The sequence below is a fragment of the Gekko japonicus genome, unplaced genomic scaffold (assembly GCF_001447785.1).
Source record: "Gekko japonicus isolate JY-2015 unplaced genomic scaffold, Gekko_japonicus_V1.1 scaffold1323, whole genome shotgun sequence".
Lineage (NCBI taxonomy): Eukaryota > Metazoa > Chordata > Lepidosauria > Squamata > Gekkonidae > Gekko > Gekko japonicus.
Window position 1 is genome coordinate 144,865 of NW_015165279.1, and position 25,565 is coordinate 170,429.

General features: G+C 42.3%; 1 protein-coding gene across 1 annotated transcript in view; it reads left to right on the forward strand.

The window, feature by feature from the left end:
* The window catches only part of PDHX (pyruvate dehydrogenase complex component X), a 73,704-nt gene that overhangs the window by 29,032 nt on the left and 19,107 nt on the right, over positions 1-25,565 (forward strand). Inside the window, exons 6-8 of the mRNA XM_015410296.1 lie at positions 7,947-8,118; positions 8,854-9,001; positions 23,660-23,718. Of these exons, the coding sequence (XP_015265782.1) occupies positions 7,947-8,118; positions 8,854-9,001; positions 23,660-23,718 (379 nt within the window). The remainder of the gene's footprint in view (positions 1-7,946; positions 8,119-8,853; positions 9,002-23,659; positions 23,719-25,565) is intronic.

Here is a 25,565-nt window from a genome sequence, read left to right on the forward strand (position 1 = left end):
ACTGTCATGATGCAAGCCAGGACAAGAATTACTCAGATATTCGATGTACTATGTTTATGTGTTGGACTTGATTCTTATCTTTCACATTTTAAATTATGTGATTTTCACTAAAACTTTTGAATGAGGAAGGATATCAGGCTAAAATAAAATCAGTGAGTGGAATAGAATGGAGTGAAGTTGCCTACCTGGGAAGCTATGATGAAGCAATACAGGCACAACTTGGCAGTTCTCCTGCACAGCAGTAGCATTCAGCAGGCATGTGACAGCCATCTGTTTCCTGCATGCTCTTTACAGAGTTCAGTTGAAGGCCTTTGTGCCATTATATGGAACTTTTTATGTGATTGGTCATAACAGCTAAGGAGACTGAAATGGTCCCATTCCATTAATAGCTACATTCTTCATAGATTGTATATCTATTAGCTGTAGAGGAGCTACTTATAAATTGCATTGCGACAGTTTTGTTCTGAGAACAGGATTTCAGTTATTTATTGCCTGAACTAATAATGACTACAGACCTTCAAAACCATGGCAAAAGCTATTTGTCTGGCATTCAAGTAGAAAATGTTATATACTCAAGCTGTGCCAAAGCTGCTTGTTTATGTGCCTGTGACAGAGACTCCAGCTTCTAAAGGCATGCAGAGAGTTTTCAGCAACAAATTCCTGAAGTCCTAGTGAGTCTGCCCGAAGGATGGGCATGAAACCAACCATGAGCCAAAAGTAGTCATGAATTTGGGCCAGGTCATGGTTCGCGAGACACAGATTGTGCAATCGCGTCTCCCACGACCCACTGCATTTTTCGCGGGGGCTCGTGCAGCTTGTAGGTGCAGTTCGTTGGCCAGACTTGCTGGTGCTGATCAATCAATTGTCAAGGCAACAGGAGGATGGACTTCTGCAGATGTTCTGCAGCCCTGGAAACACCTATAGTGACTCTCCAAAACTTGATAGGCAGCTCTGGCTGCTAATTCTGCTCTATGGAAGCAGAATGGATATACCCTCAGCTCACAAGCAGCTGTGTTTACTTAGCAGCAGTCTGGAAATGAGCTGTAATCTAAAGCCAATCTGCACACAACTTGGAGGGCAGGTAGAGGGGGCATCCCAGGGAGGTCTGCTGTGAGTTGGATGCTTCCAGCTTGCAAAGGGGCCATCTGACACACACACACCCCTTTGCACATTGGACCCTTGGATCTCCCTCCCCCAAAGCCAATCTGCTCACAACTTGGAGGGCAGGTAGAAGGGCATCCCAGGGAGGTCCGCTATGAGTTTGATGCCTCTAGCTTGCAGGGGAGCCATTCAGCACACTCCTCCATATTGCACATTGGACCCTAGAATCTCCCTCCCTCCCTCAAAGCCAGTCTGCACATAACTTGAAGAGCAGGTAGATGGACAGCCCAGGGAGGGCAGGTAGAGGAGCAACCTGGGGAGGTCTGCTGCAAGTCTGATGCCTCTAACTTGCAGAGGGACCGTTTGGCAAGAGCATTTTCCCGGGGGCACCTGCTTTGGGGGTGCTGTAACTCAGCCCCCCCCCCAAAGTCAATCCTCACCAAACTTGGCAGTCAGGTAGAGAGTCCACTGGAGGAGACTCGTTGTGAGTTTGGTATTTCTAGCCCATTTGGGGGGGGGGTTGCTGTTCTACCGTGCCGCAAACCCACAAATCTCAAACTGGGTCGTAAAATGGAAAGGCTCATGGAAATTCATGGTTTGGTGCTTTTGAGACCCCATGAGCCACGATCCTCCATGTTTCCAGGTCGTGCCCATCCCTAGTCTGCACCTTCTGAACCCAGCCAAAAGTCCAAAACTGTGTTAAATAACTCTATATGCTGTCCTTGCTCTCTTTTAGGGGCTAGTCCAAAACATTTTTAATCCAGGCTTTTAATTAAGGGGATTTCTTAATATCATGTTTATAGTCTGCTTTTAGCCAGGGACCTGCTTTATGAGGTTCATTTTAAATTCTCACTGTTCTGTGATGTTTTATACTCTGGCTGAGTTTTCAGTTATGTTTTATTTTGTAAACCGCCTCGGACAGGTTTCCTGGAAAGGTGGCATAGAAGTTTTCTAACTAATTAAACAATCTAAGTTTTTCCCCTGAATATTATGGTGACTAGAACACCTTTCTTAATCTTCTTTAATAAAGAGCAACAGAACTCAGTATTCACAAGGAAACAATGTGGTAAGCGTAACCAAAGTACAAGCATAAATCAGCACACAGGAGCACACATTGGTGGAGTGGGCAGGCACAGGTTAATATAAAAGAAAATTATTACAAAAGGAAAACCAGAAATGTACATTGCGTTAAGGAAACCCCAGAAGCATGGTAAATTATAAGAACAGAAAAAAACCCCACACAATTGTATGTTGCCTGGTGCCAGATATAAATCTGGGCAGGGCTCTCCATAGAGATGGTCACTTGTTCTTGTATGATGTAGATAGGGACTCTGGGGCAAGTGATGCTCTGTCATCTTGGTGCTTCGGGGGGTCAACAGTGGGAGGGCTTCTAATGTCCTGGCCCCACTGGTGGACCTCCTGATGGCACTAGTATTTCTGGCCACAGAGTGTTGGACTGGATGGGCCTTTGGCCTGATCCAACATTGGCATCTCTTATGTTCTTATGTTCTCTGTGGCTTCTCAGTTTCCAAGAGTCTCATGATTTTGTCTGGGCTGTTACTTTTTGTTCTGTGAAAAAGACTACAGACTCCATCCACATTTAATAGAGGAAAAGTTGGAAAGGAGGATGTTAGAATGTCACATGACAGTTTAACCTCCACACTTTACTTCCTTTAAAAGCATTGAATGTCCATTCAGTGTGGAAAGTTCTTCCTTCCTGGGTTCATGTCTGGTGGCCCTGGGATCTTGTCTGCCATTGTCCGTTGTAGGAATCTAATCTCCCATTAGCAGGATTTTGCGAATCCAAGTGGCAGTATTTTGCTCTGAAAATTCCTAGTCTGGTTCTTTTGGAAACTGCAGGTGGCAGTAAGACACAATTTTCAGTGAAATGGAATCCCTGACTATTGTATCTTAATCATCAATACTTCTTGTTATGTGTTGGAAATGGATCTAAATGTGAATGACATGTATTCATTTGCTAAAATAATGACCACGTCTCTGCTAGAGTGGACCTGTTTAGTGATACTAGGTTTTATCTTGATTGAGGATATTGTTTTGTCCAGTTGTTACCACTGTTGTCTGGAAATGCACTTTCTCTCCTGTTAAATGGCACAGAAGATCTTAAATAAAGTATTCCCTACAAACACACTGAATCTGAAGCAGAACTGGAACATACATCTTGGGGCTGGGGGAGAACTGTATGTGACATACTTCCAGGGTATCTGATGATGTGTACTGTGGAAACAAACAATATTTTTTTTATCCTCAGTTTTAGCAGTGCTTTGCAAATTTCCAAATTGCCAAAATAAGTTTGTGTGGCATATCTAATTTGTTGTTTAAGACTAAGGTCCATAGTTCATTGAGACCTGTGGCAAAACCCCTATTGACTTTAATGGTCCAGGTCTGCTTCCATAATTTTTAACTATAGCACTGGATGTCACAAATAAATTCATTCATAACCAGCAGCCATATATTACCCATGCGAGTCAGAGGGGAAGCAATTAAATTTTATGGCAGACTGTGGTATCTAAAAGAAGATATATATGTGCTGTATATGTAATTTTCAGTACATTTAAGCATCTTCAGGGCTGACAAATGGCACATCCTGTTTAACCCTGTTATTATTTATTACTGTTATTAAGATTTTATATACAGCTATGAATATGTTAATAATCTGGAAGGCACTGAAGCCAATAACAATATTAAAAAGTTGCTAACAGTTTATAATGCTGTTGTTGAAGTAGGTTTTCATACCATTAAATAATATGTGGCTGAAAGAAACATTACTAATGTGGCAAGCATTATAAAATTTCAAACTGTTATTTGTAAATCTTTTTTGTATCTGATTGTTATGGCTTTTTAAATTAAGGAATTGAGGACTGTATAATTTTATGACTTCATTATTTAAAATAGCAATTGTTCACACTTACAATTTCTTGTGTGTGTTTTGCTTTCTATTTGATATAGGTGTACATTCACAAGTTCTGTTTGTTCTTGTCTTGGATTATGAATGGCGTTTAAAACTAGTGTGTTACAGAACAAAATAAGGAGACAATATTGCAAATAGCCTTTCTTGCTGGATCAGATTGAGGTCCATCCTGTTCAATTCTCTGGCTGCATTCAGGCATGTTCAACAGACTTTTGTCTGTAACATGCACAGATACAGAGTTATTGTTATTCTCAAAGGCTCTACTCTACTAGTGCATGAAATATGATGGGCTTTCTGATTCAGGAAGCTTTGAAGCTTTGCCTTTGGGTAAATTGCAGTGTTTCTCCTCACAATCCAAATTCATGGCAAATTTGGGATAGCAAGCTAGAGCTTGATTTAAGGCTTCTCAACCCAGCAAGTCTTTAGTTGCATTCTGTTTGCGAGGGGAGGGGAAAGTGGGGAGCATGAAAACAAGGTTGCTTATGCCTCTTATGGACAGAGGTTTGTTGTGAGGGCTGATTCTGACCTCAGTTAGGTGCCTCTGAAAAGCCAGTTTGGTGTAGTGGTTAAGAGCAGTTTGATTCCCTACTCCTCCACATGCAGCCAGCTGGATGACCTTGGGTCAGTCACAGTTCTCTCAGAGCTGTTCTCTTAAGAGCAGTTCTCTCAGAGCTCTCTCAGCTCCACCTACCTCACAGGGTGTCTGTTCTGGGGAGAGGAAGAACAGGAGATTGTAAACCGCTCTGAGACTCCGAGTAAAGGTTGGGATATAAATCCAACTCTTCTCCTTATAAGCAGGGCATGAGGGAACAGCCCCCTGCTTTGGATTGTCTCTGGCATTTGGTGTTTGTAGTACACTATCTTGGAACATAAAGGTTCCATTTATTTGCCATGGTTAATAACTATTGCTAGACTTAACTTTCATGAATATGTCTAATTCCCTTTTAAAGAAGAAGAAGAAGAGATTGGATTTATACTCCGCCCTGCACTTGGAGTCTCAGAGCGGCTTACAAACTCCTTTCCCTTCCCCTCCCCACAACAGACACCCTGTGAGGTCGGTGGGGCTGAGAGAACTCTGACACAAACTGCTCTTTTTCAAGGACAGCTGTGCCAGCGCTTGTGACTGACCCAAGGTCACATCAGCAGGTGCGAGTGGAGGAGTGGGGAATCAAACCCGGTTCTCCCAGATTGGAGTCCGCACACTTAACCACTACACCAAACTGGCTCTCCACTCTCTACGCTAGTGGCTATCACAACCCTTTTGATAGTAAATGCCTTCTATACATTCAAGTAGGAAGAGACTGAATAGGACAAAACAAAGTCATACAGATGACTTCTACCCTTCTTCTACCCACTCTCTCCATAGTTAAGGTGTCTGCCAAGAGTTAAAGCCTTGTTTAAACAGGAACCTTGGTTAACATTAACCATGAGTAAGGTTATCCTTATACCTTATAATGTATCCCTCAACCACAGTTGAGGTGGAAATTTAATCTAGTGAAAGGCAAGGGTGAGCTTCTGTGGCTGGCTCTTGGCTTGTTCCTCTGTAGAAACTAATTGCAGCCCTACATCCATTTCATGTCACAAAGAGCCATTCTGAAATCACTGTCATTATTCCCTAAAGGAAGTCTTCCCTTTTCCCATATACCTACGGAAAAGATATTAACCATGGGCCTCAAGATTGCTCTGGTTTACATTGTGATATCATCTAAATTCCACTGAAATAAAATATTCTCTCAGAGCTCTGGGAAATGCTGGCCAAAACCTCAGAGCCAGTTCCAGTGAGGAAAGGATTTCTTGCTTATCTGCCAGGAAAATGTAACCCTAAATCTGGTCTTATAGTCACAAACTAGGAAGCATGAGTGCAGTGCAAATGCATAGCCCTTAATTTAGTGGGTGATGTTCAGAGTTGGAAGGCCTACCAATCCTGCACTGTTGGGGGGGGGGGCTGGATAGGGAATAGGAGAGGCTTTCTTCTATACTGCAGAAGCTCCTTTTGAGGGGCCACACAGAAAGAAGTTTTGCAATAGACAGAGTAGTATAATTGTGAGGCACAAAGGCTCTTTTTTAATATATATTTTTATTATGTTTGTACACACAACAATGAACACCAAACAAAAAGTAAAACAGCATAAAATCATCTGATAACCTCATATCCAATATATAGATAATACCATAATCTCTATTTATAATAATTCTGTTTTGGGCATGGATTCTCTTGAACATTCCTCACGCTCCCAAATCAGTTGGCTCCCTGATCTGTTACTCAGAAGCTGTCCCTATCCACTGGCTGCGTTGCCTGAGTCTTGCTTCCAATATTCTAAACAGTTTGCTGTCCCTATCCGCCCAATAGTCAGTCAGAACACAGAGGTCATTTGCATATGCAGCCTGATTGGCTTTTGCCTCTAACATTCTAAACAGTTTGCTGTTGCTGTTGGGAGTCATCCAGGGAGTGTCCTGAGGTAAAATACGTATCTCAATCTTTCCTTAAACAGTCACTGGAGTTGTCAAAATACATATCCCATCTTCCCTTAGTCACTGGAGTTGACAATCTGCCTGTGGGGCCTGGAGATCTCCCAGAAATCACTGTGTTCCCCAGCCACAGCACATAATTTCCCCTACAGAAAATATCCCAGCTATTACAATGGTTGCTTTGGGCAGTGGACTCTATGGCATTATACCCCACTGAAGTCCCTCTGTACCCCAAACCCTGCCCTGCTCAGGCTCTATCCCTCAAATCTACAGGTCTGGCCCTCCCTTTAGTATTGCCAGCCTCCAGGTAGCACCTGGATATCTCCAAGATCAGTTCTCCTGGAGAAAATGGCTGCTTTGGGCAATGGACTCTATGGAATTATATCCTGCTGAGGTCCCTCCGCACCCCAAACCCTGCCCTCCCAAGGCTCTACCCCTCAAATCTACAGGTATTTCCCAACACAGAGTTGTCAACCCTGTAACTGGCTATGGGATAGGAGGAGGTTCTTTTCTATGTTAGCTGCCACTGCATAACCCCAAATCAACATAGGGGTGGAGGGAGCCATACCTGTTACCATGAGGCTGTCCTCCCATACTACCCACTTGGGGCAGCAAAATTACTTGAGACAGCCCTGCCTTATAGCTAAGCAGAAGGAAATAAACATGGCTTGCCTCCCTCTATTTCCCCCTTCCCTCTGCTGCCCCACCAGTCACAGCCGGGACACTCACCTTCAGCTTCCTTCTAGAGTTTGTTGTATTTCTTCCCACAATGGGCCTTACTCCTAGTATTATATAATTGATACCAACCACAATACATGAACATATAAGAACCAAACACAACGAGAGAGAGAAAGGAAAAAGAAGAGGGAGGGGGGAGCTTCCATCCAATTTGGCTATAATTTAACATACATTTATTAAATCCATTTCTGAATGATAATATTCAATACCTTGATCAAACTTTCAAATAAGGGTCTCCATCTAATTAAAGAACACTTTAAATAGAGCTATATTCCAGAAATTCCATTAAATAAATTATGAAAGTATTCCAACTTATCTTTAAATTATCTTTTGATTGGATTAAGAGTCTCTACACCATGAACCTTATTTTTTAACTGAAACAAATTTTGGGTGATACAAAATGGGGGTCAATAGGGAAATCCCTGGATACAATACCCCTTTCCATTTCCTCCATACCAGAATAGGGCTATGGAATGTTGGCAGCAAATTCAAAGGAAATATTTGAAAAACCTACACTGTTTTCCCTGATGTGGTATCTTTTCATTGTCGTCCCCAGAACATACACATAAGCTGCTTAGTAGTTGAGAATCCATAAGAATTTCAATTTTGGGGCAATGGGTTTTTTAAAAATAATTTTTTATGGGGTAGTCAGTTTCTCTTAAATTGTTGCTCCCTTTTAACACAATGTGATTGCCCTTTTGACTGACAGGGATGCTCTCAAGCTTCTTTATCAAAAACAGAAGGGGAAATCCATTGAAGCAAGACCGGTGGTTTCATCACTCCCTACACAGCCAACTGGAGTGCCTTCAGCCCTGCCATTAGCAAGCATGCCTCGTCCTGCCATTCCTCCAGTTTCTATGCCAGGACAACGTGCTTCCATGGTAATAACTATGACATCATTACTTTATTTGACTTGTATTTACATATGTGTAAAACATGTGAATATGAATTTAAGTGTTCCATCGGAAAACTGCAGAGAAATTATGGCTGTGTTTTCAGTAATTTTTGCCTTATGGTTTCTAAAGCAGTCATTAGACTCAGTGTTAGAAGATGCAATTATTTTAGATGTATAACAAAATCTGGAGGGAGGAATGTTGAAATAAAACTCAGTTTGATGTCAAAAGTGCCAAAATGATGATCACCTTTGTTCCCACTGATTTTTCTTAGGACCTCAACTCATTCCGTTGCCACGGAGCAAATGCTCTTATGTCACAAAGATTGTTTTCTATGCTAGAAAGCAGTTCAGTGTTTGTGTAATTGATCCTTGTATTTAATACTCAACAACAGTGTTCCCTCTAAGCTGTGTGAATGACCAGCCGCTCATTGACAAAGGAAGCCCTGCCAGCAATCTGGAGCTGCACAGGGTTTTGCACTGCCCACTGCCCATTGCCCATTTATTTGTACTATTAGTGCAAAGTAAAAAACCAAATGTGTATGGAGTCTGAACAGCAGACTACACATTTAAAATGAGAAGGTAGGGAAGATCAGTGCATCTTTCATCACCAATAACAGTCTGAAGTGTATGCACCAAGCATTATTTCCATTTAATTTATTTCAGAACAAAAGTTAGCTTATGCTTCCTTAGTTATTCAGTATGTAAAATGTTATTGTTTCAGGGTGCATTCACTGAAGTCCCTACTAGCAACGTTAGAAGAGTTATTGCTAAGAGAGTAACAGAATCGAAAACTACTATACCTCATGCATATGTTACTGCTGACTGTGACCTTGGTGCTGTTTTGAAGCTTAGGCAAGAGCTCGCAAAAGGTGAATCTATTACTGCTGTTTATAACTGCTGGGCTTAATGCAGTATACCACATAAACTGGTAATCATACTCTTGTTGTTTGTATATTCCATAGTGATGGGTATCAATAGATCTAATTCTCATAAGTGGACAGATTTGTGGATATTCAAATCTGGAGACTGGATCCATGAACAAACTGTACAAATCTTTCTGCAAACCTGAAAAACACCCCAGGTTTGCAGAAAAATATGAAACGTAAATATAAATACACTGGAGGTTAAAAAACAAACCCAAACGATAGAGGTTGTGCCTGACACTTCAAGAAATAAATGTCATCTACAACCATTTCTAGGTAACCACAGCCATATTGCCAGTTAAAGCCTTGGGTTATGTCAAGAAAAGGGAGAGGGCATGACCCTGTTTTGGCCTTTGAAAGAAGATTCATTGGTGCCAGGCCTGTCAGCAACCACAGGCCAGGCTGCTTGCTACTATTCAACAGCAGCCACCATACAAAAGCCATTATGGTATAGTTAGGCTTGCCAAGTCCCCCTGGGGGGGGGGGAAACCCTGCCCCAGAGGCCCGTTCCCCGCCGCATTGGGCCCCGGGGGAACTCCACCCCGACGTGCACGTCACCAGGAAGTGACGCGACCATGCCGGGCACGCTGGGGGCGGGGCCACAGTCATCCGAGGGAAAACTCTATGGCGCGCGCCGGGATCGACCCGGGAGTCCCTCGCTGCGGAACAAGGTGAGACTTGGCAACCCTAGGTATAGTGGTTAGAGTTTCATACTAGGCTCTGGGAAGCCCAGGTTTGAATCCCGACTCTGCCATGTAAGCTAACTGGGTGACCTTGAAGCAGTCACACACTCCCAGCTTTGGGCCTCCATTGGGGAGAATGACGGGGTAGAAATAAAGTAAATAAATAATAAATGTACCTGAAGATGTCGGGCAGATAAAAGACAGATTGGTTGGTAGATGAGAAGGAAGCAGGAAAAGGGAAAGGATACGGGGGCTGCCAAGGAATAATTCCTTGTGGATTCTGCATTTGTTATTTTAAATTTCATTAACATTTGACTAGGTATTGATATCTATGCTGTAACAGACTGAACTGATTAAATAATCTTGCTTTTATTGCATTTCCATTTAAACTTCCTTGATTCCTCAGTTCTGTTTCAATTGTAGCAGCTCTTTCTAGAAATGTAGAGCAGTTTCCTGCTACTACTTCATATCTTAAATATAGTGATACAAAATATAATCGCTTCCTTGACTGACATAAAATACCCTGTTAAAATGGGCTGGACATTTTAACTGGAACTAGTTATTTCTGGTGCCTTCCCATGGCGAGATAAATAGAAACTCTTAGAGGAGGTGTATAATTTGTAAAGAAATGAAAAACCAGATGTATCAGGGTGGCAGCAACATCTTTTAAAAAGTTAGATTAGATCATTGGTTCTCAGATTGTGGGTTGGGACCCCAAAGGGGTTTTTGATTCTCATAAAAGTGAGTCTCAAGACTAGGAGGGAAAGGTGGAATAGGATTAACTAGGAGAGGAGAGGCAATGGCAAATCTGGGTTATCCTTTGCGTAATACTTGAAGTAGTCAGGAAATACAGCCTGTGGCTCAATAATGCCATACACATATACAAAACATGAAAAATAAGCTCTGCATGTGTTCATTGTTAACAGATGTGAAATTCCTACATTTCATATTGTAGAAGTGTAAAGTCGTTTGAAGTTGTTTTGCAAGTGGGTCCTTAGTGGCAAAACAGGCTTTCTTCTACTTCTGCCAGGCCCGTCAGCTATCCTGTTACTTGTCCAGCTCTGACTTCACCACAGTGATTCATGTGGCAGTTGCCTCCTTACTAGATTACTGCAGTTGGCTATATGCAGGGCTACCCTTGAAGGTGCTTTGGAAACTTCAGGTTGTTCAGAATATGGCTGCTAGGCTGTTGACTAATTCACCTTGGCTTGCACACATCTGCAGGGCATATACAACAGTTATTCCACCAGGCATTCCACTACTGTAATTTTAGCAGACTCTACTATCAGTGCTGCTGATTTTTTGTGCCAAAAGCATTCGTTTGTTGTGTGCTTAGTTTTTAAATGGATTTCATTGAAACTGTGGTTTTATTATTATTGTTATCGCTATGTTGTTAGCCACCCTGAGTCCCATAAAATAGTCAAGTAAATTTAGAAGAAGGTCCTAAAATGGCATAGCGTCACTTCAGAATGTTTGAGAACCACTGGATCATGATTATTTTGACAGTCAAATATGTATGCTCATGTTGGCTTCTTATAGCACAATCCTAAATAGCATTATACCCAGGGGTCATTTCGTAGAAAAAGAGCTAGGGGGACTCATTAGCATAACTCATTAGCATATGCCACACCCCCTGACATCACCGGAAGTGTGTCCTCCCCACACCCGGCGGCGACCTCCAGCGGGCACCAGCAGGGAGCTCCAGGCCCCGCCCTCCCGCACCTCACCCGGGGGGATGGCGTCCCCCCGCGTCCCCCCCAAATGACCCCTGATTATACCCTTCTAATTCCACTGACTTAAAAATGTTCTTAGGAAGGCGTAAATATGCTTAAGATTGCACTGTTAGTTTTATAGATGTGGTTGTGAACAATTTGGCAAATGATAACTGATTTAAACTAGTTTCAGGTGGGTAGACATCAGGGCCGTAGGCAGCGATGGGGCTTCAGGGGCTGAGCACTCCCCATGATTAGGGTGGAGCCCCACCATGGCACAACCTTTCCCCCCATGCCCCCTAGTCTTCACTAGCCAGCGAGATGGGCTGTCTCTTGGAGAGCTGACAGCCTGACTCGCTGGCTGGCACAGATGGGGTGAGGTACCTGGGTGAGCCATTCTCTAATGGGGGCATGACAGCCCCCCCAAAGTCCAAAGCCTGTCGCGCAGCGCGTATTCAGTAGTGTGAACTGGCAACTTAGAACTTAAGCAGACTCCAGCAGAGTTCCACTCACCAGCAACTCCCAATAGCAAACCACATAACACAGTCCAGTGGTAACTATTTACAGGAAGTTTATTTACAATATATACAGCTCTCGGACAGAGTGCTTCGCCAGCATCCATACATACAGGAGAGAACACTGTACAAAGGTACATTCTACATATATACTTATGACATCCAATCAGCATTGCGCTCAGGGGTCATTTCGTAGAAAAAGAGCTACGCAGCTCCTAGTAACTATTTACAGGAAGTTTATTTACAATATATACAGCTCTTGGACAGAGTGCTTCGCCAGCATCCATGTATTACAGGAGAGAACACTGTACAAAGGTACATTCTACATATATACTTATGACATCCAATCAGCACAGTGCTGAGTCATTGTGCCTCTGTCTTTGCCCAGACATGTTCAAACTGGTTAAGTCTGGTATTGCATCACCTGACAACTGTCAGTTAGATCAGGAACATCTATTGCTGAAGCTTATATACTGACAAAGCCCCCTTGGTGAATTTCCTGGCTATGGTAGCTGTGTTCATCTGATCTGCAGAAGAGCAAGATTCGAGTCTAGTAGCACCTTAAAGAATAGCAATACAATACAACACCTTTATTGGCATATAAGACAATAAATAAGTTACCTTATTGCCATGGAGAAATGGTCTCAACTACATAGAGCAATCAAGTGTAGTTACCATAAAACCTTCTGGGCATTGGTCTCTGGCTCAAAAATTTTATTTGGGCCATGTATATCCCCTAAAATTACTGCACAAAATTGGACAACTTATTACTCAGACCTCTTTAATGATCCATCCTGTCTAGACCCAGGAAATAATGGACTAATGCCTGCTGATCTGCCAGATTGGCCACCTGTCTTCTATGATGAAATTTTTGATCTTATTAACTCTTTTAAATCTGGCAAAGCCCCAGGACCTGACAGCCTATCTATTGAACTTTTTAAGAGTGATATTGATCGGTGGACACAAGTTCTTGCCCACTTATTCATGCTTATTGATAAATTTGGAGTTTTTTCAGATACTTGGCTGTCCATAATTGTCCCAATTTTTAAAAAAAGTAATACTAACAACACAGAGAACTATAGACCTATTAGCCTACTGTCAACCCTGGGGAAACTCTATGCTAAACACCTTCTCTCACAACTGCTAAAATGGATGAAATCTTGTAATCTCCCTGGAAGAGAGCAGATTGGTTTTGTAACCAATCACTCTACTCTTGATCACTGTACAGTACTATCTTATTTAGCGGAGAAATATATCCGCTTCCCTAGAGGTAAACGCTATGCTGCCTTTATCGATCTTCAAAAGGCCTTTGACTCTGTCAATAGGCAAATCTTATGGGATAAATTAGGTAGGATGACTATAGACCAACAACTACTCTTCCTAATATGTAAATTACATCAATCGAATACTTGCGAAATTAGGTATGGTAAGAAGGGTTTTTTAACCCATAAAATCCCTGTTTCAAAGGGCATTAAGCAGGGATGTGTTTTAGCTCCAGCCTTATTTAATCTTTTCCTATCTGACCTTCCCACAAATCTCGCAGCAATAGATGGACATGCCCCCAAATTGAACTCTCTCTCTCTATACCCATCTTACTGTATGCAGATGATGCTGTGGTTCTTTCGACCACCAGAATAGGCCTCAAACAGGTCCTAACAATGTTTTTCTCCTATTGTAGACAGAACTCTCTTACAGTTAATTATGGGAAAACCAAAATTGTAGTTTTCTCCAAGGCGTGGAAATGCACCTTGTGGAAAATAGATGGGAGGATAATTGAGCGAGTCAGATCCTTTAGGTACTTGGGTGTTTGGTTTCACTATAATTTAAAGTGGTCTTTCCATCGGGACCAATTGGCTAAAAATAGTATTTCGTCTGTTACCCATTTTTATTACCGACAAGGAAATCAGTTTGTTCCAGCCACCCTTCGAATTTTCCAAGCTACGGTAGTCTCTCACTTATTATATGGAATCCCTGTATGGATTCAGAGTTTTAACAAAGAGATTGATCGAATCCATGCAATCGTTTTACGGCGTATTCTTGGATTGCCTAACTCTGTTACCTACTATTCCCTCTGTGCTGAGTTGGGTCTCCATCTCTTAGACTCGAGGGCATGGATCACCACTGTTAAATATTGGCTTCATATCCATTTTAGTGCCCCTCAGAATAGCCATATTGCACTCTTACCTATGGATCCATATGTATCCAAGTGGTCACAGGCTATAACCTACATTCAATTGGCATTGACCTGGACATCTTGGAAAATCAAGATGAGAATTTCATATACCAGACAATTTAAAGAATAGCAAGATTTCCAGGACATTAGCTTTCGAGAGTCAAAATTTCTTCCATCAGATACTATTTAAACTATTTTATAAAAGAAAATTCAGGTTTTTCCCCTGGAACCTAGCAATTTTCTTGCCAGTGTAATAGCCACTTTTATTCAGGTGGGTAGCCATGTTGATCTGAAGCAACAGAACAAAGGTTGAGTCCAGTGGTACCTTTAAGACCAACAGAGTTTAATTCTGGGTATAAGCTTTCTTCAGATCTGAATAAGTGTGCATTCACACAAAAGTTTATACCCAGAATTAAACTTTAAACTATAAGCTTTCATGTGAATGCACACTTCTTCAGATCTGAAGAAAGCTTATACCCAGAATTAAACTCTGTTGGTCTTAAAGGTGCCACTGGACTCAACCTTTGTTCAGGAGCTTTTATGTATGTGAGATATCATTATCAATTTCTTAGAGTAGAACTAAAGAGTACAAATAGACTGGGTCCTCTTCTTTCTCACCCTGCCCCTGGATAATAAAGATCTACGTGTTCTGCCTGTGTGTGTGTGTTTTCTAACACAAGCCTGTGTATGTTCTAAACCAGTCAGTCTGTCATGGGAAGGGCTGGGGAACATATGCAAGAATCAAAGACTGAGTACTTTTTATTTATGCTGTCTTATGGTATGGGTCCAGTGTAGTCCTCAGTAAGGCAGGTTAATTAACAGAGTCACATTGGAATTGAGTTCATCATTACAAAGTTGGGGGCAAAGAACCTGATGCCTTGGACACAGGTGGCGACTTGTAGCTCAGGCCAACAGCTAGTGGATGACCTGGAAGTATTCCTAGTGGTACAGGGAACAAAGTCCCATTGAGGACTCCCTAGTTAATAGAGCTGCCCCCTCACCCCTGCATACTTTTTAAACTGCTTGCAACAAAGGTGGATAATATTCAGCCTCAAAAAACATTTTTATAGCACATAGAGTTGCCAGGTTCCCCTGGCCACCAATGGGGGATGGGGTGTTGGGTTGTCAGGTTGGGAAGCACTTGGAGATTTGGGGATAGAGCCTGGGGAGAACAGGGACTGGGGTATGATGCTATAGGGTCCACCTTCCAAAGCATCCATTTTCTCCAGGGAAACTGATCTCCGTAGTCTGGAGATGAGTTGTAATTCCAGGGGATCCCGAAATCTCACCTGGAGGCTGGCATCCCTATTAGCACATGAAATACAAGTATTTGTTACCTGACTTGATTTTTATTTTATTTTTTACATTTTCTAAAGGGGGGTGGAATCTGCTGTAACTGACAATGATGTCAATGATGAACTGTGGTAGGTACAGGGAACAAGAGATGCAAAGGATATCTTCTGTTCCTTCCCTTATCTCCCCCCTCCCCCCGCAGAGTCCTGCTGTAAGCTGTTTTTATAGGGATGGCTCACAGGTAGACCTAATCATCTCTGCCACAAAGCTGCTGTGTATGGGATTTCCCCAAACCAAGGTTATTTGTGATAGAGAAAGAAAGTGCCACATCTTGTAGCCCCCTGAGCCTGGAGGATTCTGAGCTGAGTGGGTTTGCTGTGGTGCCAGTGATTGGTCTCTGTGCCCTTTGCCTCCAAGGACAAGCCTAGCATGGGGACTGAGAAAGAAGCTATAGAAGAGCAGGTAGTTGCATGCACCTTAAAATTGTTTCTATGCTTCACACACACTGACTTGGGGTAGCAGCAAGTTCCAACCATATATGTTTGGCTTGGACTGGGAAAAACAGGTAGCAAGCAAGGAGAATTCCATGAGCTGAGGCCTGCTTGTATTAACTGTTGGGGGGGGGTAGTTCAGGTTTTTTTCCCTTTTGAAGTCACACACATTTTTTTCTAAGCTGCACAAAGAGATCCACAGATGGAAATAGAAACCAGTTTGTTCAACATTTTTTTTTTTTTTGCTCTTTGGACCACTACGGCCTTTCACTAGTGGAGCCGTATCTATTGGACTTTTGTTGAACAGCTGTGTCTCTGTACCTATCCACAGATCATTATGTACTGGTTTCACTTTGGAAGCTTCACTTTTCACTAGGCTTCACTTTCTACTGAAGTCTGCATAGGCTAGGGATCCCAAGTCCCCCCGGGGGGCGGGGAAACCCCCACCCCAGAGACCCGTTCCCCGGTGGCGCTGGATCGGGCCCCGGGGGGAACTTCACCCCGACGTGCACGTCACCCAGAAGTGACGTGGGCACGCCGGGCATGCTGGGGGCAGGGCCACGGCCATACAAGGGAAAACTCCCTTGTATGGCCGTGCCCCCGCCCCCAGCATGCCTGGCGTCCTCCCGTCACTTTCGGGTGACATGCGCACGCGCACAAGACGCCGGCCGGGAGCCCCCTGCTCTCGGCGAAGATAGACTTGGCAACCCTAGCATAGGCTGTCCATTCTGCCTCGCTTCCCTTGACCCCAGCAGTAGCTATCCTAGTCAGCGATGTCTATAAAATTTAGCTTACCTTTAGGGTTTTGAAGTCCTTGGAATGCTGCTCATCCTATTGTTATTTAATATTTGTGGGTTAAACTGTTCTACTGAATGTTTTCTTTATGACTGTCAGCATTAAACTAAATTGGAGCTTTTCAGGTTGGGGAATTAGAATTTTGCTTAGCATCTGTCTTCTAGACCTTGGATGTAGTTGGGTGATTTGCTTCTCTTTCCTTTCTGTGTCTGCGTGTGACCATTCTTGCAATTCGCTGATTGTGGTGATCATCGTTAAATTGGTTTTGATGTCCACAGGGGTCATCCAGATGTCATGTTAGAAGCAAGGGATTTTGATTTAATGGAAGCTTTGTCTTTGCTGAAGAGCTAAGCTGCTTTGATATTGCTATATTCCCAACAGCAAAAGAAGAATCAACACAGTCCACTATAAGCTTCCTCACATGAATGGCTTTGCCTGCATAAATGCCTTTTGGATGAAGGATTCCAAGGTTACCTTTTAATAGGCAACCTTGGCCAGTGCAAAGGCCAAAGTCTGCCATTAGAATTCTAAACAGGTACTGCTTATTCATATGATGATCAGGCCTTTTCAATGTGAGCCAACCCTATTGGGCTTTGTGTTTGTTTTTGAACTTCTCTTCACCAGTCATTTAGACTTGCAATAGAAATCAGAAACTGAAAATGGGGAGCATGGAGAGAGGGAGAAAAATTCTCCAGCTTTCAGATCCCCAGCAAGTGATTTCTTGGGCTTCTTAATGCCTTATAGAACAGTGTTTGATAGTGCTGCTGTAAAATGAGCTTTCCTTCCCACTAATGTTCTGTCGTATTTTATTAGGGCACATAGAAAGAAAGCAGCTTTTACAAGGTCACAGAAGTTTACAAGTTCCTAGAAGAGTGAAAGTTACTATCCAGTTCCTCAGTGTTCTCCAGTGTTTTTTTTCTTATTCCTAAAACATCTGGGAAGTAGATGGTAATTTGCTCAGGTGTAAGCCTGCTTATACTGATGCTTGGGAAGGACTGTCACACTTCTGTCATTTCTGTTGCTCCTTTAAAAAAAAAAAAGACGGTATCTTCATTTCTTCTTGAAATATGGTGGCAAATTAATTTTTTTAAATATCTGCTTGAACCTTGACAGTGCAATCCTAAGCAAAGTTACACTATTATAAGCTGGTAGACTGGAGTAAGTCTGCACAGGTTTGTACTGTAAAGTCAAAAGCAGTTGAAATCAGTGGGCTTAAACTGGAGTAACTTCTGTTTGTGGCTATATACCTTTTGTTGTATATCACCCAAAGCCCTGTCTAGCAGCAATAGGGCAATTAATAAATCAAATTAATAACAACAACAATTCAGCATAGAATTGCAAGTCTTAGGCAAGACTATAATGTTCACAATGACCTAATTCATTGCAGTTCTATTTATTGCCTATAAAATATATGGAATAATAATGTGTTATTAGTTGCTATTCCCATTCTGCTTTTGTGTATGCCACAAACTAAATCTTATTTATGTGGAGTGATTTGCCCCACATTTCTGTCAGTGTTGAGTAAAAGGTAAAGGTTTCCCTTGCTCGAAAGCCAGTCGAATCCGACTCTAGGGATGCGGTGCTCATATCCGTTTCCAAGCTGAAGAGCCAGCGCTGTCCAAAGACATTTCCATGGTCATGTGGCCAGCATGACTAGATGCCAAGGCGCATCGAACACTGTTACCTTCCCACCAAAGTGGTACCTATTTATCTACTTGCAATTTCTTGCATTCGAACTGCTAGGTTGGCAGGAGCTGGGACCAGAGACAGGAGCTCGCTCCGTCAGTCTGCAGTTCAGCGTCTTAACCTCTTGAGCCACTGCAGTATTGGGACCCAAAACATTTTACAAAGATTAAAGTAAGAAAATGTCCATTTTAGAAATGAGTCCAAAATGTTCTTTTTAATCTCTGCAGCACTACTGGACAACCATGGGAGATAACATAATAAAAGGCAAAGTCTGCAGCCCAGCCTTTAGATGGTCTCTTTATATTTCACAGTGTACCTGGTGGATATACTGTCTCCCCCAGAAATAAATTTAACAAGTCATTGGAAGGGGGCATCTCAGTTAAAGCAGTCCCAGCTGCTGTTCCTTCCTCTGCCTCTCTGTCTTGCTTCCATGCCCAAGGGGGAGGGAGCATGTGACCTTGAGGATTTCATGCTTGTTCACATTACAAGCAAATTGTAGCTCAGGGGTGTCAAACATGAAACTGTGGGCTGGATCAGGCCCTCAGAGGGCTCCTATCCGGCCCGCAAGGAAGTGGCTGTCTCCTGCTTCTTTCTCCAGTTCTGCTGCTGCTGCTGCATGGCAGCTTGCTTTACCAGACTCTCTCAGTCACACAGGAAAGATACATAGGCAAGCTTCTGTTCCCTGCATTGGCTGAGGCGCCTCGGTCTCCTTCTCCTGGGGGGAGGGAGGGAACAAGCCAGAGCTTCCTGGCCAGGCTGCCTCAGTACGAAGCACTTTTAAGACCAACAAAATTATATTCAAGGTATCAGTTTTGGTGTGCCTCGCTACAGTGTATGTTTTGTTGAGCTCATTATGCCCGGGCAACTGGGTTCCCTCCTCCTTTTCACTGAATTCATGCCCCCATGATCCAGTCTTTCTCAGTAGGAAAGCAATGTGAACTATTTAGATGAGGAATAACAACAAGTCAGTGAGGTGGATTAGGCTGAGAGTGTGTGTCCAGACCAAGTTCAGCCAGCACATTTCCTTTGTAGGCTGGAGATTTTGAACCTAGACTTCCCAGATAGTAGGCTGATACTGACCACTATACATGGCTGTCTCTCTGTTCTTGCACTGGCTCATAAGAGTTGTAATTATTTCTCTGGGGAAGATTATAGTTTTGTAGACAAGTTCATAGCCCTCAGTCTGTGTCAGGATCCCTTCTCATGTTCTTGACCAGCACACAAACCAATTTATGTACAAAAGCTCACAATGCCCAGCCATTTCATGTTTCCCCCTGAGTTCTAGGCTCAGAACACTGAGCATGAGATTTCTGTAATAAATGTCAATAAATCAAAAGTAGGTTTGCAGCTTACAGATACACACCTGAATAGCATATTCAAGATTGCTACAGCACAGACATTTTAATGCAATGGTTCATAACAATAGGTATCAGTTATCAGAGACTTTTCAATAAACAAAACATTGCAAGAGTGCTAGTGTTTTAAGCATGTTTTATTTAAAGTTTAAAAAATCTTTAACTGTGTTTGTGTCCTTTATAAAGGTTATATCTCCACTACCTGGCATTACATTTTATGACACACATGGCCAAGCCCAACAAGGTCTCATTTATGTCAGATCTGGCTCTCATAACAAATGAGTTTGATGCCCCTGCTGTAGATTGTCCTTAATGAAGACAATCTGTTTCACTTTAGAGATCAACAAACCTCAGTGCGATAGCAGAACTGGGGGAATGAGGCTTCTGGAAAACTGAAAAGCATCATTGCTAGGGGCGTGCAACTGGATATACCCAAGACAAATTTTTGGGACCACTCCTCCCCAAAACAAACTCTGAAAAAAAATCCCAAGACAGTAAGTTAATCATTGTTCTGGATTGGTAGTAACTATATGGAATTAGTTTCTTTGACTCCATCCATTGTAATTAGCAGAGGCAATTATGCTAGCTTTGGAAGCAAATTAATTTCCTTCCCCTGCTATATACTTTCAGACACACCAAGTGACACATACCTAACTTGTATGCTGAAACTTTTGCAGTGAATCATTAAAGTTCAATACAGCTGTAGTAAAATAAATATGGGAGGTAGGGTTGCCAGCTCCGGGTTGGGAAATACCTGGAAATTTGGGAGGTGGAGCCTACCGAGGGTGGGGCTTGGGGAGGGAAGAGACTTCAGTTGGGTAAAATGCCATAGAGTCCACCTTCTAAAGCAACCATTTTCTCCAGGTGAATTGATACCTGTCGCCTGTAGATCCGTTGTAATAGCAGGAGATCTCCAGCCATCATCTGGAGGTTGGCAACCCTAATGGAAGGAGTTTCTGAGTATCTAAATCAGTAAAAGTATCACATGTGCCTTTGAGACGATTGTACAGGAAGTCTGAGGATACACTGCATTGGTGGTCTTTGCTGCTCTCTCTACACAGAATAGCTTGTATCTTGTTCTAGTTTCCCCCCTAAAATAGCCTGGTTCCTCCGGGCCCTAAAGAGGCCAGGCTGGCCACAACGAGGGCCAGGGCCTTTTCTGTGGCAGCCCCTCACTGGTGGAATGAGCTCCTGGATGACATCAGGGCGCTGTGGGACCTTTTGCAGTTCCGCAGAGCCTGTAAAACGGAGCTCTTCCACCAGGCTTTCAAGTAGGGTGCCGCCTTAACATCATGGCCCTGGCCCAAACATCAACATCACCACCAACTGGACGACTAACAGCCTGGCAGGAGCCTGGACTAGGGTGTAGGCGGCCATTCAAATGCTGACAGAACGTCGCCATCTCTCATTATAGTTATGTGTTGAGTAGTTATGGTTTTATATTGTAATCTTAACTTTGCTTTTAGCATATTTTTGGAGTTTTTAATGTATGCATTTATATATATGTTTGTTAGCCGCCCTGAGCCTGCCATGGCAGGAAGGGCGGGATATAAATGTAATAAATAAATAAATAAATAAAAGTTCTGATACTTTAGTGAACACAGATTTTTACCTGCAACTTTGGGGAAAGAGAGTTCCATATTGTCTCAGCAATATTAGGACATTCATTATTGTATGTGCTGGAAAAATCCAGACCTCTCAAGGTCACTGCATCCCTTCAGGCCAAATTGTTAACTAAGGGATTAAAAAAACAAGCTTTGTCTTATACATTTTAGACTTCCCAGTCATGCAGTGGAATTCCTACCTGCTCTCTATTATTCTTAACCCAGTTTCAGGATGTGCAGATGCCTCCACCTCAGTAGTCTGAACAGCATAAGGCCCCAGAGGGCTATTGCAGAAAGGCAAGTTTCTTGTTTACAGCTGAACTGTTATATGAGATAATCTTTTTGAGGCTTTCAGTTCATGCATCATAGGATATTGAAAGAAACAGTGAAATGTGTCTTTTTTATTTTAAAACCTTTCAGGAGATCTTTATATCAATACGTAACACACTTAAATTGCCATTCATTTGCCAGACCCTTTGTGGTATGTGATAAAATTATGGGTACTCTGATTGTTACCACCATCAGTTTACAGATTCTTTCAGTATTCTGTAAACCATATTTTTCAATCAGTTTCTGCTGAATGAAGTTTATTTTATTTTTCTGTAACTCTGCTTTTTTAACATCAACTGCACTTCAACAGGCAGGTGTATGAAATTATTTATGTGCCATAGTTTGTGTGGAACTATGTCACTTTCATCTAGAAAACTGTTCCATATGGAAAATCATACTTTATAGATTATTTAATACAATTCTTAGTGTTATAAAATGCCCTGCAGGCCTTCATATATTATTGAAGCAGCTCTGAAGCCTCCAACATACTGTTTTTAAAAGGAAGTGGATTTTAATATATTCACTGTAAATGAAATATTGACATAATAACACTGTTTCGCATCCTGAATGATTGGCATTTCCCCTCATTTTAAGCCTCAGCACTATTCTGTGTATTTATCTTGAATAATAAGTTACATGATAAACCAGCATCTCGCTGGAATGGAAGACTAATATCTAGCAAGCATATTTATAGCTTGCTGTCATGATCCTGTGCATCAGCAAGTAAGGCCTCCTGGGTCTTTCTAACCTTCCTTGGGTCAGAAACATGCATGCTAAGCTCCACCTATGTGTAGCTGATATTCATGCACAGTTCAGAGCAGGATGGGGGTAAGTATATGCCAGGAGCCTGGATGCGGTTCAAGGCTCAGGGTCAGAGGAAAGAAGCACAGCTGATAACAGGCTGATGGTCAGGAGCCTGAGTGAGCAGACCAGAGTGCAAAGGCCAGGGGTGAAAAATGCAGCCTAAGGCAGGCAGGGTAGAATTCCAAGAAGACAGACTAGTTAAAGGAAGGGAAGCTGAGCTGGGCTCAGTCTGAGACAGGTTCTCGCTTGCTGATAAGTTGTCCAGGCTGGAAGGTAGTCAGCAAGCCTATGGTTTATGGAGCCTGAGGCTTTGTAATTGTTTCCTTGAGTCATGTGCTATAACTCAGTCAGGTGATCTTAGCCCAGGATTCACTAGCACTGTGGTGTGGGTTGTAAAGGCTGGACCAGGGTTACTAGCAGTGTTGGTTCATGTCCCTTAAAGTGTAGGAAGGCTAATCGTTCTGATGGTGAGATGAAATTTCACCTGTCATTGTGGCAGGATGGGACTTAATGCCAGTACATCAGAGTGGGTCTCAGCTACTGTTAGAGATGAACTCCCTTAAATTCGCCTTGAATTCCAGCTGGGATAGGTCATGAAAAAGCTTTCTTGGTCTGAACTCTTGGAGAGCTTCAGATTCCCTGATACAGCATCCATCTCCACCCGCTCCCAGTGCCTAGAATGGATAAAATCCAGAGCACCTAAAGTTCCTGTTTATACTGCTATAAAAGTATTTGCACTGTAAGGATAAGTAATTTGTGTAATATTTTTTAAATATAATATTTTTTATTTTATAACAAACAAACAGAAACAAGCAAACGAAAAAAACATTGAATGGGAGAATCTCACTATCTATTGGTTTATATGGATGATAAGCTTATTAAGAAATTGTATGCTATAGCGTTAGAAATTAAAACTCAAGATGAAGTGGTAAAATGCTCAATGGTTAAATGGGCACAAAATTTGGGTATAATGTTGATTTAGATCAATGGTCCTCGATATGGAAAACAAACATAGTAATTTGTGTAATATTTTTGACAGTTCAATTCTGTAAGAGCTCATTCTTCTGTTTAGCTAATGATTCTAAAATGCTAGTTTATTAATAACAGAGATTAATTTGTATTATCTGAAACCACACATTGTAACTTCTCTCTCTCCCCCCCAGATAACATTAAAGTATCAGTAAATGACTTCATTATCAAAGCAACAGCATCTACCCTCAAAGTAAGTAGCTGTTAATAATACATTGTAGATCATACTTCTTCAGGAAAATAGGTGTTTTCAGTTCTGTTCAAAGAACACAAAAAGTGGTTCATGTATTTTCTATACCTCTGAAGTCATGGTATACTTGAAAGAAGATTCTTAACACCTCGTTAGATATTTTCTGCCACTTTTGCTGTTGCCCCATGTGCTAGTTAGAATATACAGTTTTTACCCACATGGTACCCCCTCGTGGTTATTAACAACACAAGTATCACTGCCAAGTTTTCTGATAACCTTAATCACTTAATCTTAGGTACCTATCAGATAGTGATTGCAGCAGTAGATTTGAGCACATAGATTCCCTTTTAAGCAGCCCCTACACAGCAGATGTTTCTGTGACTCTGTTGCGAGTAGTTGACTGGCGGGCTGGGTAGTACAGGAGGGGATGTTCCTTCAGGTACCTGGGCTCCAAGCCATTTATGGCTTTAAAGGTAAGAACTCAGACTTTGAATAGTGCCGATATATAGATGGGTAACCAGTGCATGGCCTACTCTGGATAGCCTAGGCTAGCCTGATCTCATCACATCTCAGAAGCTAAGCAAAGTCTGCTCTGGTTAGTTCTTGGATGGGAGACCTCCGAGGAATACCACGATTGTGATACAGAGACAGGCAATGGCAAACCACCTCTGAATGTCTCTTGCCTTGAAAACCCTATGGGGTTGGCGGGCTGGGTAGTACAGGAGGGGATGTTCCTTCAAGTACCTGGGCTCCAAGCCATTTAGGGCTTTAAAGGTAAGAACTCACACTTTGAATAGTGCCGAGATATAGATGGGTAACCAGTGCATCCCCTACTCTGGATAGCCTAGGCTAGCCTGATCTCATCACATCTCAGAAGCTAAGCAAAGTCTGCTCTGGTTAGTTCTTGGATGGGAGACCTCCGAGGAATACCACGATTGTGATACAGAGACAGGCAATGGCAAACCACCTCTGAATGTCTCTTGCCTTGAAAACCCTCTGGGGTTGCCATATGTTGGCTGTGATTTGGTGGCCGTGGAAAAAAGGTACAGATTGGGGCAGGGGTGATGCAATCTCTATAACCAACCCATGACTGCTATATGCTTGGCTGCTGTATTTTGGGCCAACTGAAGTTTCTGGACTGTTTTGAAAGACAGCCCCAGCAAATGCCAGCAAATTAAATTTGTATTCTTCCCCTGCTTGCTTAAGTTTAGAGTTTTGAAATGTTTGCCACATGTGTGCTCCATTTGTGGTATATGGTATTTCATATTACAAGTAGTATATACATTCCTGTGGCATTCATTTTGTTAAGATTGGGTTTATGTGATTTAATTTTTTTTCTCTTACTGGTATCCCATGGAGGTAGATCAAGATGGGTGGCTGTGTTAATCTGTCTGTAGCAGTAGAAAATAGCACCTTAAAGACTAGCAAAATATGTGGCAGGGTGTGAGCTTTCGTGAGTCACTGCTCACTTCTTCAGATACAGCTATAATGGGAGTCTACCTGTCCTATATATTGGAAAGTGGAGTGATTTCAGATGCCAAATGAGAATAGCAGGTGTGACTGAATTAGGTGTGCTATGCAGAGAGGTAGTATGCGTGCCAAAATCAGCATTGGTAATGAGATTAAAATGAAGTTTAACACCATGCATCCACTTGGATTGAATCAAGACCTAGGTTTCCTGTCTCATACCAATGCTGATTTCTCCACGCGTACTACCTCTCTGCATATCACACCTAATCCAATCACACCTGCTATTGCCATTTGCTTTAGAATAGTCAATGAAGCAGAAGTAGATGTTTTCTGGTACTCCCTTGCTTTCTCCACAATCCAGTGAATGTTGGCAATTTGAT